At 37.6% G+C, this 18,825-nt stretch overlaps 2 protein-coding genes across 7 annotated transcripts in view; one reads left to right on the forward strand and one right to left on the reverse strand.

Moving 5' to 3' along the window:
• Positions 1-701, reverse strand: part of ANKIB1 (ankyrin repeat and IBR domain containing 1) — a 77,258-nt gene extending 76,557 nt beyond the window's left edge. For both annotated transcript variants that reach the window (XM_085540580.1, XM_015853346.3), the window contains exon 1: positions 385-701. The gene's annotated coding sequence lies outside the window, so the exon portion shown is untranslated. The remainder of the gene's footprint in view (positions 1-384) is intronic.
• KRIT1 (KRIT1 ankyrin repeat containing) lies at positions 4-18,654 on the forward strand. Of its 5 annotated transcripts, none has more exons than XM_085540583.1 (18): positions 4-361; positions 1,103-1,173; positions 1,874-2,008; positions 2,440-2,599; positions 3,927-4,019; positions 4,876-5,005; positions 6,837-7,080; positions 7,376-7,491; positions 7,920-8,063; positions 9,139-9,295; positions 9,542-9,649; positions 10,721-10,877; positions 11,786-11,937; positions 12,560-12,726; positions 14,736-14,823; positions 15,726-15,932; positions 16,231-16,347; positions 17,006-18,654. In XM_085540583.1, the coding sequence occupies exons 3-18, from the start codon at positions 1,907-1,909 to the stop codon at positions 17,072-17,074; spliced, it is 2,211 nt and encodes a 736-aa protein (XP_085396709.1). In that variant the 5' UTR covers positions 4-361; positions 1,103-1,173; positions 1,874-1,906; the 3' UTR covers positions 17,075-18,654. The 5 variants fall into 5 exon arrangements, with proteins under 5 accessions (XP_085396709.1, XP_085396710.1, XP_015708837.2 ...); XM_085540584.1 differs by having other exon boundaries at positions 4-150; XM_015853351.2 differs by having other exon boundaries at positions 4-130.
• Positions 18,655-18,825: the final 171 nt, after the last annotated feature.

The raw sequence follows: 18,825 nt of genomic DNA on the forward strand, positions 1-18,825 counted from the left end.
GGCGGGGCCGGGGCGGAGCGGAGCGGGCTGAACGACGCGCGGCCTGTGGGCGCCGGCCGCGGCGGGACCATGAGGCGGCGGTCGGCGGAACTGAGAAAGGCGAGGGAGCAAAAGGGGCCGGGATGAAGGGGTCGGGAGTGGGCCCTGGCCGTAAGGCTGGGCGGTGTGGGGCCTGTACTGCGCGGGGCGGGGTGGGCGTTGTGTGGCCGCTTCCTCTGCGTCCCTCCCCGCTGAGGGCGGCGGGGCCTGGCGCTGTCCGGGCTCGGGGTCGCTAAGGGGGGCGCGGAGCTGCCATCAGGGCCCAGAGGGAGGCTCCGGTACAGCTGTGGGGTCTCAGCAGATGGGTGTTAGAGGCTGGGAGGTAAAGGAAGCGGCGGGTACAACCTGCAAATACAGCGATCGCGTCGTGATGCTTCGTGTGGGAAAGGAAGTAGTGCCGGGTCAGCTGCTGGCGGCTCAGCTGCGGGCGAGCGGCGGCCTCTTCCTTTGAGAGATGAAAGCGAAGCGCTGAGCCCGGGCCAGGTGCGAGGCAGGGCCTGCAGCTCTCGGGGAGCGGCTCGAAGCGCATCCCTCGGGGCTGTGCGTGCCCGCTGGGAGCGGTGCACGGTACCGCGTCAGGGTCTGGTCGGCATCACTGGCGACGCCTTCAGAAAGTGGTCATCTGTATTGTCACATCCTCGCCACCCCACCCTTCTGTCCTCCCTTTTTGTTTTCCGAAGTCACGTGGCAGCTCTCAGAGCCATTTGTTTCCTGAATTCGCCGTCCTCCCTCTGAACAGAGCACGGAGCCTTTCAGTGCTCACCCTGCGCTACTTCGCTTGTCCCTGGCCGTGCCATCAACCCAGAGCATCCCCGGGCACGTAGGGAAGCCCAGGCAACGTGCTTCTAAAGAGAATGGGTCTTTCTTCTTCTTTTACATCTCACAAGTTACTGTATTGCTAATTTGACGTTTCTAGAAGCTGCTGTAATGCCAATCCATATTTAGATATTTTCATTCTGATGTACTTCTTAAGTGCTACGTTACATTACCTAAGTAACACAGTTGTGTTAACTAGAGGTGAAAGTGTGTGTGCTGTTATTTATGTTTTGTAATTTGTTTTCAGGTAGTCTGGTCCCAGCAAAAATACTGGATTAAAAGCATGGAAATCTGAAGACCTCTGTTCATCCTATAAAGGTGAAGAGTGTAAAACAGTATAGTTAAAAATCTTCATGAACAGATTAATCTACAGACACCATGTGGAATGAAAGGGAGTTACCAAATTTGCCATTGAATGAATTCAAGTGACGTACTCCTAGAAGTTGAGTTTGATTGAATTGTGCCCCAGCTTACAGTCCTACTGAAGTAAAGGAAAAAAACATGAAGTCCGTATTATAGCATATTTTTATTGTAGGCCAGGCTTCTTATTGGAAGAAAAAAATAGAAAATGAGGGTTTTTCTTGAACTGATCGAAGTGCAGTACTTTGTAATAGCACCATTTGTGAATCAGTATGTTTGCAACTTTAGAGTGGTTTTCTTTTTCAGTTTCACATGGTTTCCAGTGCCCTGAATTTCTTCAGTTTTTTGTCTGCCTTGTAAAATGGGAAGACATTTCCAAAATGAAGAAAAACAGTTTTACTGTAAAAGAAGTTTAGACAAGATTGTTCATATTAAATCTACATAATGTTCCCCATTCTTTTACTTGTGTCCATGTTATCACTTAATGAACAGGAAGCAGAACTACAATGACCACTCGTGTTTTTCCAGTTAAAGAGCAATAAATGAGTAACACGAAGAATCAATACACATAATTACAGTATTCTGGAGTTTGCGTGCTGTTGGATTTATTTTTGTTTTTATTTTTAACTGAATCATCCTGTTTATTCATTATTTCTAGGGATAAAACAATAATTAAAAACAAAAAGAAGAGATGGGAAATCCAGAAACCATTGGGAGTGCATATGTTGCAGTGATTCGTCCAAAAAATACTGCAAGCCTGAATTCTCGGGAATATCGAGCTAAATCCTATGAAGTAAAATTATTTAATATTTTTCTTCAGTAGTGTTTTTAAAATAACATGTAATAATAAGTGTACACTAATACAGCTTAAAAGATAATCTGACAATAAAATAGCTTAAATTATATACATGTATGTCTTATATCTGCTATGTGTTGCCCTACTATTAGAATATTTGAATGCTTTACAGTTTGTACTTCTGTTGCTTTATTTCATTTCAGGGCCTTTTGCTCTGTGAGCTGCTCAGTGCGGGGGTGCAGCCTTGTCTTTTTGTCTTTAGCCTTAGTGTTAAGGAGGTTATTCTGACTTTGCCATCCTGCTCCACCAGATTCGGTACTTCTTGAGTTATGTTACTGCCTTTACAGTGGCATGATAAATACATGCACAGGTACAGAGTTGTTCTATACTTGTCTAAGTTGTCCTTTTGTTTTACTATTGTTTGAAAGATTTTGTTGCTCGAGGTTCCCATTGAAGGTCAAAAGAAAAAAAGAAAGAAAGTTTTATTGGAAACTAAGCTGCAGGGCGGCACTGAAATAACCCAGAGCATCTTGGATTATGTGCTAGAAGCCACCAAACCAATTTCACCGGCCAATCAGGGTATTAAAGGTAAAAATATTTTAATCTGATTTGCTCTTGATAGCCCTGTAAAATAGTTTAAAATTTAAGCAGGGCGTGGGGAGTTACTTGAAGAGCGTGACATTAGTATGATAGAAAGGTTTGCTTTGAGTTCATAAAAAAACAACAAAAAACTGAGCCACACAGCTAAAACTTTTAATTTGCCAGTTTCTCTTTACCATCCATTTCTGTTAAATGCTTACTAAAAGATCCTGAAGTGAATCTTTTCCTTGTCATACTGCTTTTTCATCTCGAATTGAGAATTAAACTTTTGGCAAACCAAATTGAAATTGCTTTTCTAACCCTTAATTTGAGTTAGAACTCCAAATAGTGAATTGGTCGCTTGTAAAGTCTGTTCAATGCCAGCACTGTTAAAAGTATCTACCTGAATGTACATGTGGCATAACTGCATTGGTTACATATATAATTGGATGAGTGTGTTGGTGTTTTGGTTTTTTTCCATTACTGTGATGTAGCTGGTCCAGCAAGTGACCTTGCATTTGTGCTGACAAAAATTGGTTTAGTCAGCTTATGTCACTTCCAAATTGCTATAAACTGTACTGACTAAAGCACTTTTTTTGTTGCGTATCTCCTCTCCTCCCTCTTTTGTAAGCAAGGTTACACTGGGAAGGTTGTCAGGCCAAACAAGACAGTACAGTGCTAACAGTTTGGAAAAGGAATAGGTGGTTGCATGGTAAAATGCTGCAGATGGACTTATCAAAACTTGTGAGGCAGGAAACATAACTTAATAGTGTTAAAACACACTTCCTAACAAAAGCAAAACTGTTTCATACCACAGTTCTGAATTGACTCACACAGGGGATGCAGGCATTAATATGCACGGTTTAGTGTAGCCTCTGCTGAAATATGCAGCTGTGGTAAGAAAAGCAAACAAAATGCTGGATTCTGTAAGGGTGGAAGGAAGGATGACATGGAAAGTACTGTCCTACCACTACATGAATCACCCTAACATGAAATACGGAATGCAGCTGCTCTATCCCATTTCAGAAGGAATCTTCTTTAACTTAAAGATTGGTAGTTTTGAGAGGCGAGAGCAACCTGAATGATCAGGAGGAGGGAAAAGCTATTATGAAAAAGGTGTACAGTGCTGTCATTTATCAGGCTAATGACGTTCTTTATTTTGTGTATTTATTTAGATGTTCTTGGCTTAACTTAGATTTTAGCTAGTATATATGCCCTTTTTCTTCCTAGAAATGATGAAGGATTGGTCTGCTAGGCATCCAGTTAGCCATCTCTAGACTGTTTTTATGTATTTATTTGTGTTGGTTAATGTTTTCATTTTAATGTAACATGCTAGGGAAGCGTGTAGTGTTAATGAAGACATTCCCTCTTGATGGAGAGAGAGCAGGCCAGGAGGCATCACTTTACATCGTTCCAACTGTTGTGAAAGGTAACACTAAGCATCATTTAAGTTGCATCCATTTTAACAGAAGTTCAGTTGAAGATTTCAGGATTTTTGTGAATATTCTATATGTCTTTTTTATTGAAACATTGCAAAATTAGAGTTAGGTAGAAACCTATATACTTTAAAACTTGAAAATGTTACTTAAAGTCCTGGGAGATTGTATTGCATTTGTTTCCACAACCATAGCACGCTTCTGATTTAAGCTGTGTGTTCGCTGAATGCATATATTTTGAAATATAATCAACTCCTATAAAATGTACTGAATGTAATTCTACTTCAGACATCCAGACTATTCAGTTCAGCATTGTTTACTCAGAGAAGAATGCTCAGCAAATTCTGTAAACAGTTTTGTTTGAATAAGGAATGATGAATGACATTTTAAGAAGCAAAGTGTTCTGCTTGTCAGGAAAGTATTTAAAAACAAGCCTGTAACAAATGCCTCTGTGCTTTTGGTGAAACTTCTTTTTGCCTTTGTGGTAAGACTCTGAGGATAAAAACTATCAAATAAATAAATACCATTGTAGAGTTACCAATAGCAATAACCTCTTTAGTTCTGAAGTCCTATTCTTTTTTTCCTGGTGACAGCACACATTTAATATTAATTCCTCAGGTGAAGCTGATCACAGTGATGAAATAGTAACTGAACACTTAAAGGTTTCTAAGGTTGCTCTGTTGAGATATGAATAGTTATGTAAAGACTATAATGTAATTTCTATCAATTATTGTTTGGAAAAATATTGAACTGCTGTCAGCAGGTTGGGAACATGCAACTACAAAAGACACAGGAGGGAAAATAATCTTATTTTATTTGATATGTCTTCAAAGTGTTTTTCTTTTTTAGATAATACAAAATACACATACAGTCCAGGCTGCCCTGTGTTCTACTGTTTACAAGACATCATGAGAGTCTGCAGTGAATCCAGCACCCATTTTGCAACTCTGACTGCAAGAATGTTAATTGCCTTGGATAAGTAAGAAATACCATGAATGCAAATATAATGACATAGAAGATAAACAAGAAAATTTGAAGATATAGCAAATAATTTGTACATTGTTCTTATGATTAAGAAGAAAATGATGTTATGTTACTTCAGGATCATGAGAAGCACAACCACAGATTTCTAAATCTTAAAAAAAAATGTTTTTATGAACTGAGAAATAGTGTTCTTAATTAAGTGATTCTTGATTGCAGTTAATGTTTTATAAAGTCACATAATAATATCATATCCTCTATAAATCACATAAACGTTATCAATAAGAGTATTTGCAACAGTGTAGAAGTATCTTGTTAATTTTATACCATTTAGATTTGCCTTTGCGAACACTAGAATGCATCTCTCCCAGCCATACAGGTTTATTTGCAATAGGGATTTTACTTTAAGAAAGGCAATTAGTCGTGTAGCCAGATTTAGAGCAGTTTGGAAATGTAACATATCACATTCCTTTTTTAATGTAGCCTTTACAAAGAAATACCAGACATAATTATGTATGAATTTCTTTGCAAGAGTATCTGTTGAAGTGAATGAGGCCTTCCAGGAGTAGGAAAACACCATGTTTATGAGCACATTTTTCTGCCACACATAAATAAAGTTAGCAAAAATACTAAGTTACAGACAACTGCCTAAAAAAGTTCTGTGTGTAGGACTTCTGCATTTTCATCTACATACTATGCAAGATTTTATATTTCTTTGCTATGTGGTGAATTGCCTTCACGTTCTCAGCTCTGTTTAACGTGTCACCAGCCTTACAGATGTGAGCGAAACCTTGGAAGTACAATAGAAAGGAGTTTATATTGATTATTCTCTAAGTAGGTAGTCTGAAACAATACTTGTGAAAGATTTCATATTTAATTAAACTACTGACTCTTTAGAGAAATTACCTGAAAATACCCCCAGACAGGCAAGAGGGTGTTTAGAGCACAGTGACTGTAGTTTTAATGTCCTTCTTCACAGCAGGGTGATGACTAAGTGAAGGGAGCACAGCTTGTGCAACATACGATAGATTCAATATGGGACTTAATCCAGGCCTAAGCATATGCTCTACACTGGAAGCCACATTCTTAGATGTGATTCTGGGACAGGCAGGCTCCAAACAATCTATCAGTGAATTTTTCTTTCCAAAGCATGTGTGTGTTTTTTTCTACCTTTCCAAGATAAAGCACTAAACAGAATTAATTGTATTCTAACAAAGTGAGTGTTTATTTCAAGCTTTTGAGAGGGCCTAAAACCCTCCTCTGTTGTCAGTAGTAGTCCACTTAAAACAGAACGATCTTCAGCGCAGTTATGTGAAAAGACAGTTGGTAGCCTATGTGAAAGAGAACTGGCCTTTTGGAAGCTGTTGAGGGACCTTCTGCTTCCTCCCAGAGTCAGAAGTCTTACTTAGTCTGTACAGATACTGCAACTTGAGGTCACACTTAAAATGCTTTGGGTTGTAAATTTGTGTCTTGAGAGTAGTAATACTGATAAACTGAAAGTAAATGAAGTGAAACAGCAACATGTTGGTGTGGTCAGGTGTTTTGGCTGTAACTGTTGTTGCTTCTGTCATATATTTTAATTTCCTTTTCTTTGTGACTTTGCATCTGCAGGAAATGTTTGAGCAAACACACTGGCTAAAAATATATCCTGTATGGGGCTTAATGTAGTGTTATAGAATTACCTATGCACGTTATAATTATTTTTTTTTAAATTAAAATGTGTAGTTACCATACACACAACTGTTAATCAAACAAAGTTGTGGACAAGCATGATCAGAATAGCCCTTTGCTACCAGGAAATGAGTTAACTTGCCAATTTTCTTCTGCAGGTGGTTGGATGAACGGCATACCCAGTCTCATTCCATCCCAGCTTTATTCAGACCATCTCCTCTTGAGAGAATTAAAACAAACGTAATAAACCCTGCTTATGCTATAGAACCTGGTCAAACAGAGAGCTCATTACACATGGGTTATACTGCTCTGGAAATAAAGAGTAAAATGCTGGCATTAGAGAAAGCAGATATGTGTATCTATAATCCTTTATTTGGATCTGACCTTCAGTATACCAACAGGGTAAGAATTATATATTTTTTTTTGTGTTTGTGGATCATACATGCATTTTTTGTTTCATATTTTATTTATTTTTTCTGTGCATGCTTTATGTTTTAATATTATCAGATTTCTTTATTGCATACTTACTGCCAAACAGATTTTCAAATCCTTACACTTCAACGTTAATCTCTTCAGTTACAAAATATTACAATGATTACTTTGGCACCAGGATAATACTTGGGCTGCATGGGGGGTTGTTTGGCCAAATCTCAGTAAGATTTTTTTTTTCAGTTTTATTTAAATTATGTTTCCACAGGTTGACAAAGTGGTAATAAATCCCTACTTTGGCCTTGGAGCCCCAGACTATTCAAAAATTCAGATTCCTAAAAGAGAAAAGTGGCAACGTAGCATGAGCAGTGTCACAGAGGACAAGTATTACATTACATTTCTTTTTCATTAACATATACTTTAGTTTTGTTGTATTACAGTAGTACTTAGCAGACTTGGTCAGCATGAGACTCTCTTTACTCTAGGGCTTTCCTGTACAACTGCATATTTAAAAAAAGAATCTATTTGAAGTTTCTAAGTACACAAATTAAAGGACAGATCAAGAAAGATTTAAATTACAAACGTTAGGGAAGCATTTCTTAGCATAATGAGTAAAGCTGTGGCTTGAGTACTGCATGACTAAAATGCTGGTTGTACAAATACTGAGACATTTTGGCTGTATGAGCTTCATCTTTATTATTCATATAGATCTCAAGTTAGTCCTGAGTTAGTCATTTTAAAAAACTGATGTTCTCAACTGTCTAAATGTTTCTGAACTGTGTTTCCCTCCTGCTTTCCCTTTTAATTCATAGAGAACACCAGTGGGTAGACGATTTCCCTCTTCACCGCAGTGCTTGCGAAGGCGACTCTGATTTGCTAAGCCACCTTCTGGATAAAAAGTTTTCTGTTAATCAGTTAGACAGTGACCACTGGGCACCAATCCATTACGCATGCTGGTGAGTCAACTGAATATAGTTTTCCCAATCAAATGCTTTCTTGCTGTCATGACTCTTTTGTGCTATTTTATGTAATTCATCATACAGACTCAAAAATGAGCAACAAAATCTAGATTTTTCTATACTTTGTCTCTTAATATGTATTAGTATTAACCTTCTGAAGAGAAATACTGCTTGAGGTTTTGAGATAATTGCTATCTGAGTGGTTTCAGAGAAGACCAGGTATGGTTGCCGTATCATCAGACATTTATTTATTGCCTCTTATATCTGTCCCTACAACTGTCCTGAAGTACCTGTTTTACTTGCTGTTGGAGACTCTGGGTCTAGTTTACTGTAGTAACTTTTGCAGTCTTTGTTGGTTAGAGGCTGTGAACAGCTCTGTAACACAGCAAATAGCTGAGCTCAGTGTTGGTGATAGTCATGCTTTGAGCACGATGCTGAACTACATGATCTCCAGAAGCCAATCTGCTTGATTGTATGATGCTGTGATGATTTAAATCTGTAATTTCTTCACAGCTTTTGTCAGACATTGCAAAAAAAATTCTGTTTCATCTTTAAGCAGAAGCTAGTCATCTGTATCTATAGCAGTGTCTGATGACCTGAACATAAAGATCAAGCTTGGCTGTTTAAAAAACAAAACAAAACAACACCACAACAAATAAAAATGACTTACTTGATTTTTAGTGTTTCTCAGAAAGTTTACATACACAGGTCACGCCAGGTTTCCCAATTACCAGCGTGAGTCTTAGGAGCCACCTGCATGACATTCAGAAGCTTTATGCAAATTCTTACGCTGACTTCTTTGCAGGCAAGGCTGAGCTTGTTTTGCCATGACTGAATTTCTACAGCTACCCAAACAGTGTAAAGCAGGGTTGGGTATGTCTACAATAAATCTAGTAAATGATTGATAGACAGTACCAAATGCATGTAGAAATTATACAAACTTTGATGTTCACCATCTTTGGAAAGCTAAAAACTCTAGAGCAAGGCACTGTACTTTTTTTTATTTAGAAGTATCTGGAGAAGATATTAGTTTATATTTGCTGTGTCTGTTACATTTTTAATCTTTCTGCAGGTATGGAAAAGTTGAAGCTACTCGGATGCTACTGGAGAAAGGAAAGTGCAATCCAAATCTTTTGAATGGCCAGCTTAGCTCTCCTCTACATTTTGCAGCTGGGGGTGGGCATGCTGAAATAGTACAAATTCTCCTGAATCATCCAGAAATTGACAGAGTAAGTCTGTTTGTGTTCAGAAACAGCGATTTAGCATCTGTTTCTAGCTTGTGCATGTGAAATACTTTGTGTCCATACTAAAACGTTTAAACACAATGATCTCATTGAATGACTGCCAAAAAATGGTTAAATATTTTTTGTTACCTCTGCTTTTTTTCATTGTTTATCAGTTATCTCGAACACGTGTAAATGTTTGCCTAACTCCAGTCAAAGCAATGCATTATCAGTGTTTCTCTTTGTTTGTAGCACATTACTGATCAACAGGGAAGGTCTCCACTGAATGTCTGTGAAGAGAACAAACAAAATGAGTGGGAAGAAACTGCAAAACTGCTGAAAGATGCCATAAATAAACCTGTACGTATCTGTTTTTTAAGGAGCTTGAAGTTTATATTTGATTTATATAGAGAGCTGAAGAACTAGGCTAGGCTCATTTAAGACCTTTTAGTGGAAATGTGCAGTATACTTAAATGGTTAATGTGAATATTGACAAACAAGCATTTTGTCTCTTTAGATGATCCTGTCTATATTTATTAGGATTTGTTATTTGATTTATTTGTAGGAGTGTCACATCAGCTGTTGATCTTCTATTGTCAGCTACTTTTGATTATATAACCATTATTTTTCTTTACGCCTTATCTATTTATGGGCTAATAAGCAGGAACATTCAGCTCATTAAATTTAGACTTCTACAAATTGGCTTTTTATCATTTAGTCAGTGTAGGCTTTCTTAGCAGTCAGTGGCGTTCTAACTAGGTTGGAAACAAAATTAAAGTGTGACTCCTCCTCCTAAAGTAGATTGAAAATAGGCCAAATGGTTTAATACCATTTGTTTTTTCCTTTGTGGGTAGGTGGCAGTAAAATAATAAATAATAATATAAAATGAAAAATAATAATAAAAAAGTAAACTTTTTTATTCAGGATGCTGGAACATTTAGCATAGTAGAGAGAGGTACACAAGGTATTTCATTAATTTATATGTGTGCATGTGTATGCTTTAAGCACCTGGTTTAAGTCAGTCTTTCAGGAGGCATTCTCTGGGCACGTGTGGAAGCCATTGAACACTGTGGGAATTCTGTCAAGAAAAATAATTAGTTTTCTGTAATGTTAAAGAAGGGCTAAAGGATCTTAGTGAGATTGTTATTACTTCTTTGGGAGAGTGGTCAGGCACTGGAATGGGCTGCCCAGGGAGGTGGTGGAGTCACCAACCCTGGAGGTGTTCAAGGAACGTTTGGGTGTTTTGTTGAGGGACATGGTTTAGTGAGAACTATTGGTGACTGGTGGAAATACAAAGTTGTGCAGTGTTATTTTTCTCAATAGTGTGGATTCTAATGAATTGTTGTGAAATTGCTTAAATATTTCACAAATACCAACAGAAGGAGCTTTAACAAATCAATATTAATGACAATAAATTGAATTTTTATGTAGTACGAAAAGGCACGAATTTATCGTATGGATGGGTCATACCGCTCTGTGGAGTTGAAACATGGAAACAATACCACTGTACAGCAAATAATGGAAGGGATGCGTTTGTCTCAAGAAACCCAGCAATACTTTACTATCTGGATCTGTTCTGAGAACCTCAGTAAGTTACAAGGAATATAGTTGGAATAAACTTGATGTTTTATTGCACTTTTAAAATTTATATTTTAAAAACATGTTTTTTTCTTAGGAAAATTGGAAATGTGCTTTCTGATATTAGTGAAAAGATGTTCCATATAATAGCTCCTTTGAAGTTTTACATATAATTTAAAAGCCAGAGCAGTGAAAATAGGATAAATACAAAGTTCTGGTTCCTCACTGCTAGAAAATGGGCAAGCACTAATCTCGGAGACAGGCTGGATAAGTGAATGAGCACTACTGAAGATACAGACTGCAGTATATGATAGTTGGAAGCTCTGTATTGATTTCTCATCTCTCATATGGTCAGGTGAACTGTAAGTTTGAATTATTGTAGCCTGTTAAGAATCAAGACATTTTACAAGTAGAAACAAATGTCTGTTCTGAGTAGTTTATCTCTCAAAAAATGGAAAGTACATTTGAAAGATAAACTGCATCTATATTTTTCCATCAAAAATCTGACTTTTGGACATGGCATTTCTCTCATAATAGTTGAGAATGAGTCTGTAATGTTTTTGCTATTGTGATTTTATTGAACGTGGCTGCTCGCTTTCTGGAGGTCCTTAACTTGTGGTTTTGTGGTCCATCTTGGTATTCCATTGCATGTTTAAATACAAATTCACTCTTGGAAAGCTGAAAATAATGAAGGTTCATCATTAGTGCATTTATTAAATATATGTCAATAGTTTTGTCAATAAATCCATATAATGAAAACCTTTTATATAAAGCAGTTTAGAAAACATGGAAAAAATGGTTTTTTAAATGAATCCTCAGTTTCTGATATTCTTGCTCTGGTACAGCATCGAATCACCCATATAGGTATATGCTGAGTTATTACTGCTTATATATAAACAAAACTCTGATATTTCCTAGGCCTCCAATTAAAGCCATTCCACAAGCCTTTGCAGCATATTCGAGACTGGCCTGAAATTTTCACTGAACTGACAAACCTGGATCCTCAGAGGGAAACATCCCAGCTTTTCCTGAGAAGAGATGTGAGACTTCCACTAGAAATAGAAAAAAAGGTCTGCACTTAGAAGTGATAGCATGAAATCATGGTCAGAATCAGAACACATTGAACACCACCACTCAGTGTGTTTAATGGCTGAATTTATGTACTTAACTAGACCAGATCTCTCATCTCCTTGCCTTTTCTGTGAGAGTTTGAGTCATCATTTTCTGTCCTATTCCTGCTCTACGCTTATTCAGAATCTAATTTCTCACTTTCTCAATTGTGGCCTAGTCTCTGTGTTTGTCATTCACGTAGTAATAATGTACCTTATTTTCTTTCTTTTCCTCATTCTGTGATATTTCCAATATTTAATTAATTAAATGAGAATATTCAAACATACTCAAAATGGATTTGTGGGTGAAAAAACACAGCAAAATTTCTGTGAACTTTCGATTGGGCATTGTATGTTAGTCACCTTTACCTTTTAAATGCATTAGATCACTGAAGTCTTGAATTAAGTCAGTCACAATAATTGTTTCATTTTTTTCTGTTACAAAGCATTACTAAAATGTATGCAAAGCAGCATCACACATTTTTTCTTCTACCTCTGAATCAGAGAGGAAATGTATTAATTTTTTTTCTAAGTTCATTTTCTTTTTGAAGAAAAATTAATGCTATTTAAATCTTTTAAACAGATTGAGGATCCGTTGGCTATTCTTATTCTTTTTGATGAAGCCAGATATAATTTACTGAAAGGTTTCTATACATCGCCTGATGCCAAGCTGATCACCCTGGCAAGTCTCCTTCTACAAATAGTTTATGGAAATTATGAGAGCAAAAAACATAAACAGGGCTTTCTGAAGTAAGTATGTCTTTTTGTTTTTAAATGAAATATTCTTAGATAGTTCCACTTAACTGTGGAAATATCAAATTTTAGATATGGCATTTTTTTTTATTAGTCTTCTCCATTAATGAGCTGTAGTTCAGAGCAGCTGCATAATACTGGTAGCATTAACTGAAGTTAAGCATGGTGTCTGAAAAACATGCTGATTTTAATTATTGCAGTCCGAGGCTGGGAACAGAGATTCTGTATTCTGTGAGTCTGTGCTGAGATACAGTAATACAAAAATGAGTAACAGTGCTCAGGCAAATGAAGAGTTTTGTCAGGAGTGAGGTTTTGGACTTTGCAGAAGGAACACCTTACAGTGTTCAGTTAGAACAACTTTTAAGAATGATCCTCCTCTTTGAGGGAGGAATGTGTGTAATCCTACACTAAATTTGTCAGAAATATAGCACCAGTAGTGCTCTGCCAGATGGTACTATTCTCTCCCTTTTTCTTCTCTTGACTGCAGAACTGTGGCTGAGCTGTTCTAGGATATGTTTTTATGCTCCCACATACTTTTCTGCACCAATATCAAAACACATCAGGATTTCACTTCTCTGCTGTGTGAATCTTCACTCCAACCCCCCACCATTTCCACCCCAGTTCATTCATCTAACAGCAGATGTGCTGTTCCAGGATGCTACTATAGTTCTTAATCTCCTTTCATTCACAGCTTCAGCTGAGCTCTGCTGGCTTGCTTTTCTTGGTTGCATACTCCACCATCTGTACATCATCTGCATTTTCTGCTGCAGTTACACCGATTTTAAGTGTGAGCTGCATCTGAAAGACCTGGCTGTACTATTGTTCTTGTTCATTGCTTTCTCAGCCCACTATTAGGTACAGAGACTGTGCCTAAGTGTACCTAGCTTACAGGATAAGCTAAATGAGTAAGCTCACTGACCAGAAAACTTTTGGGTAGGCTGTTCAGTAGTTTCAGCTGCCTACCCATCTTGTCCTGCAGTTACACAGTTGGTAGACTGAGTGTAAGGAAAACTGAGTTTGAGTGGGACTGCCCACACCTGTAGGAACCTGCAGTTAAATGCAATTGAGTTTAATATCAAACTACCTTTCCTCAGCATCTCAGCGCTGTGACTCTAGGTTGATCCTGCTCAGTGGAAGTGTGTGGCCATATGAACAAGACTACTTGAAAAGATAGTTTGGACCAGATAGAAGAGCCTTGTGATCACTGGGATGTGTTTGCTATCTGTGTTCAAATGAAGCTGTTGAAAAATACATTGGTCTGGTCTTCAAACTGATGAACTTCTTTGTAATTGACATAAATGTTTATCAGAAGATTTGCCATTTAGAAAACATAACCAGGCTGTTGTTTGAATGGTAGTATCCTTGACCTTAAGGATCTGGATGCATTATTCCTTGCAAGTTTGCTGTTTGATAATGCAGTTACTGACAAATTTAGTTTAAAAGGGTGAAACCTATATTCATTGTGTGAATTAGTAAATTCTGCCTTTAGTGTCTGTTGCCTCCATTTAAAAAGGCTCTTCATACAAATAGCTTCACTTTCATGTTATGTGGTACCTTCTTTTCACATGGAGATGAATGGGCCTAGTCACAGGTGGTACTGAGTAGAGCAGTCAAGGGAAGAGTACCTATAAGCTGTCATCTTTTGATATTCTGGTTTAAGTGACTGTCCCTATTTAATTTTGGTTTCCAAACTAGTCTTTAATCAAGTAAAGGTCACACATTCTGCTGCTGGCATTTTCTCTCCCTGCTGTGTCCATGATGCATGACACAAAAGTGGTTAATACAGAATCAACTGGATTGCCATTAATTTAAAACTCCACTAGATTTTAGGAAGCCTTAGTTTCAATTTCAGGAAGGCTTCTCAGTTGATGAGGCAGCGTGTGATAGGAGCTGGCTGTCTAGCTCTGTGTGTGTGGCTTGAAGATAAAAACTGGCAGACACTGCTCTGAGTTCTTATGTCTTTTTAATGAAGGATTTTTTGTTTTCTGCTTTGTTTTTTCCTGTAGTGAAGAAAATCTCAAATCCATAGTACCGATCACTAAACTAAAAAGTAAAGCTCCTCATTGGACAAACAGAATACTTCATGAATACAAGGTAGGACAAACAGAAAAACCGTAGGAAATCCTGTCTTAAACATATTTTTGACTGTTTGATTGTCAGCTAATGAACAAAAATGTTGGTGTATATATAATCTGGAAATGTGTATGTTATGAACTTTTTGAATGGGTTGTTATTGGAATGCTCTTATGTACATTTACAGCTTGTATGTTTCTTAGAAATAAATACCATTATTTTCAGGCTTTGCCCCTCATTGTTTGAATCAAAGTTACTCAGTAATTAACTTTTCCCTGGTGTTTACACCTCTTCTGTCAGAAACCAGCACATCAGTCCTGTTCTTAATAATGCAGATGAAGAAGGGGAAGATAATGTTCTTTCTAAGACCGTGGTATAGCAGAGGACACAGCAGAGTATTCTTTACTCTTTCTTTTATCAGATAGGAGTGAGCGCTGCATTCTAGGCTTCTGCTCTTAAGCTGTTATTTTTAGGTACAGGAGAAGGAGAAAGGAGTTGCAGTCTTCGCTCCGAATATACATTTTATATTTAAAAAATGGCTGCAGCATTCAGTTAAGTTGTAATGCAGGGTGTGGAACCAAAGAGGTTGGTCCCACCCACAATTACACTCCCCCTAATTGCTAAAGACTTATGTTCTCTTTTATGCCTTCTAATCTCGTGTGTGCTAAATTTTTGTCCCTTAGTTTCAGAATTCAGAAATTCAGATTTCTGAGGCTCATACAGGGACCTACATTCTCAGTCTGTTTTGGCATCTGAGACTTTCTGTGGCTCTAGGCATTAATTTACATGTAGGGGAATGATTATTGGGCAAGCACTTGGGGAATACCAGTTTAGTGGGAATTCCACTGAACTGTGTTATTTTCTTCAAATAAATGCAGTTATTTTGAAAGACTTATTGATTGCCATCGTTCTTTTCTTTCTAGAACCTCAGCACCAGTGAAGGTGTAAGTAAAGAGATGCATCACCTTCAGCGCATGTTTCTGCAGAATTGCTGGGAAATTCCAACTTACGGAGCAGCTTTTTTCACAGGACAGATATTCACCAAAGCAAGTTCAAGTAGCCATAAAGTCATCAAAGTCTACGTAGGAGTAAATGTGAAAGGGCTGCATCTCCTGAACATGGAAACAAAGGTCAGCTTAAGTGAACTGCCAATGAAACCTGCTAAATTTAATGCTGTTGGCTTAAATTCTTTGTGTCAGCAGACATCTCACATCTAAATTGAAGATTTCCGAGATTCTGAAGTCTTCAAAAAGCACTGCTGATAGAAAGCCTTGTATTTTTCAACTTGACTACTTTATAAGTTACTGCTTGATTATGGAACATACTGTTCCACTTAGGTGGAATCCTGTCTTAAGCAAAATAAGACAAGTTCCACCTGTAAGTAGGGACAGTGTTTTCTGAATGACGGTTTACTACATTTCATTGCAGGCTTTACTTCTCAGCTTAAAGTATGGCTGCTTTATGTGGCAGTTGGGAGATGGAGACACATGCTTTCAAATACACAGTCTGGAAAACAAAATGAGTTTCATCGTGCATACCAAACAGGTAAGCACTGACATTTTTCATCCTGGACCAGATACATCATGTTCCTTCTCTCTTGTGGTTGACCCTCGTGCTGTATAAAAGAAAATCCACCCAAACTCTGCCCTGAAGCGTTTTTCAGATGAGAACTCTTCTCAGTATTTCAGGGTGTTTGCTTGTTCTTACAGCATGTGAAGCCTTTAGTATTCTAAATACATAAGAATAAACTTGCAGTCATTAGTGAAAACTGCTTGTTGCATGTGCCCAATCCCATAGACCCTAAGGATAATTCCAGATACGACATGAATCAGAGTTAGAGCTGGTAATGTTTCTGTCAAAACTAGTGGAGTTTGGATTGCTGAATATCATCATAGACCATATGTCATGTTTGAAGGTGTTGTGACGAAACTGCAGCTTTGACTATGTTGTATAGTTTGACAGTAGTTACCTTTTGATTTTTACATCGTAAGAATTTGGATAGGGAGAGGAAGAAGTGATTTAATGTTTGGAAAAACATTTAATGATTTATAAGAAAAAAACCCAGCTGTTACGTTTCACTGTTATTTCTAAAATGATGCAACTTCTGACTTATTTTTGTATACTTGCATGTACCGTATACTTAAATGGATTGTGCAACTGTTGTGAAATGCTGATTTGAATTTAATTGCGTACCCTTATATAGGCAGGACTCATCGTAAAACTTCTGATGAAATTAAATGGCCAATTAATGCCTACTGAAAGAAACGAATGACGGACAGATGAAGAAACGGCATCTTATGGCTAAGCAAAAAATTCTCACCTAACAGAAGGCTTCCATGTACGTGAATTTTACACAAGAGAAAAGTCCATTTGTACAGTTTTTTAACTTTGTACAGAAGCTGCATGATTTATTTTTGTAAAGATCTATACGACATATCTGTTATTTTTATAAATATTTTCATTTCGTATATAAGCTACTGTAGAGCTTGAGCTGCCAGTGAAAGCTAGCGGCATTTAAATGCTTTACCAAATTGAACAAGAGTGAATCAAGAGCCATTCTTGACTGTTGGAAGAGAATCAATCTGGAAACTTCATTCCCAAAGGATGATGGGGCTGACGGTGCCATTAAGCACATCTCAGTTAACACCTTCACCTTGCATGTCTTTCTGCGGAGCATCAAGGAGGTTGTATATGTTACAGTATTTTTTAGACAAACTTCATTTTTAAAATGCTCTTGGTAAGTATGACTGGGAGACCAGGCAGTCTTTTGAGCAACTGCTTTTGATAAACTCTTACTTGGTTTCTGACAAACGTTGTAGCTGGCTTTATTTTTACTCTGATTTCTCATACTTTGTATTCACATTTATTGTAAAATACTGCATGAAGTTGTCAAAAGGGAACTACTTTAAATCTTCAAAAGCCATATTTGATGTTTAGCGTGCTTGTAAGAAAACTGGACTTTTACTTTTGCCGTGCAATATAAAACATTTGTATATGGAGAAGGAGGTTAACAAACAAGCCTCACACAGAGGTCTTCAGATCGTTTAATAAATCTTACCCTGGATTGCAACACATCTTCAGTAACAAGAAAGAACTCGTACAGGGGGTACTAAGTTACTTGTGTTCAACTAGCTTTCCTTCTCATTGCTTATTTCCGTTTCTTGAGAATGCAGGACTTAATGCTACAATTACTGTTTAACCTGCAAGTTTATAAGCATTCTTCCTGCTCTTTACAAAGTCACAGCTGGGTCTTAACAAATCAGGTCTCAAGCGTAAGATGGGGGACCCTATGGATTCTGAAATATCTTTGTACTTCACAAAGTATTCATAATACACCTCTACAAATGCTGGTTGTGTTTCAGGGTTTTAAGTGCACTTGACTATTCCTTCCATGTAAGCTGCATGCTAAAACAGTGTGCAATATTTTGTAAAGAGAAACAAAACCCCAACTGTGCTGTTTTGTAGTACCTTTAATAGTACCTCACTACTAGAACCTACACTTTAAGAAATTAAAGTTTTAAAAAAGTTAAAAAAATGAACAGAAGATATTTTGAAGTCTTCTTAGCAGCTTTACTACTTAATAGGCATAAATAGCAGTGAATCTTCATGGATTGTTATCTTCTATTTCTGGTAAATAATGCAACAGTCAGGTTCCTTTGTAGCATCCTTGCTATTGTGGCACTGGTATCAGAAGTACTCTTCTCTACACAGCACTTTGTTACAGAACTAGAGGGAAAATGTTGATGCGTGTCACAGTTGCATATCTAACAATAGTATTAATATGCCTTATTGCTGTACAGTTCTTTCTGCTGAGATTCTTATTTATTACTACATAATAAATTGTTTACAAGTTACCTTTGTTGTTTGTATTAACTGCAGCCAGCATCAAAGTACTGTGCAACGTCTTATCAAGCAGGTGGTATTGCCACAGCCTTGTTGAACAGGCTGATCCCTGCAGGTTTTGGAAGATGATGGTGAGATAGGATCATGGGAAGGCTTCCACAGTGATTAGAAGTTCGGGTG

This window comes from Coturnix japonica, chromosome 2 (genome assembly GCF_054131305.1).
Source record: "Coturnix japonica strain WE chromosome 2, WE-NBRP24, whole genome shotgun sequence".
Taxonomy (NCBI): Eukaryota; Metazoa; Chordata; class Aves; order Galliformes; family Phasianidae; genus Coturnix; species Coturnix japonica.

Excerpts from the sequence above, each read along its gene's own strand:
- KRIT1 (XM_085540583.1), top strand. The coding sequence starts at position 1,907 with ATGGGAAATCCAGAAACCATTGGGAGTGCATATGTTGCAGTGATTCGT. Across the intron at positions 9,650-10,720 it reads AAGATGCCATAAATAAACCT|TACGAAAAGGCACGAATTTA; the intron begins GTACGTATCTGT and ends ATTTTTATGTAG. Across the intron at positions 16,348-17,005 it reads TCATCGTGCATACCAAACAG|GCAGGACTCATCGTAAAACT; the intron begins GTAAGCACTGAC and ends ACCCTTATATAG.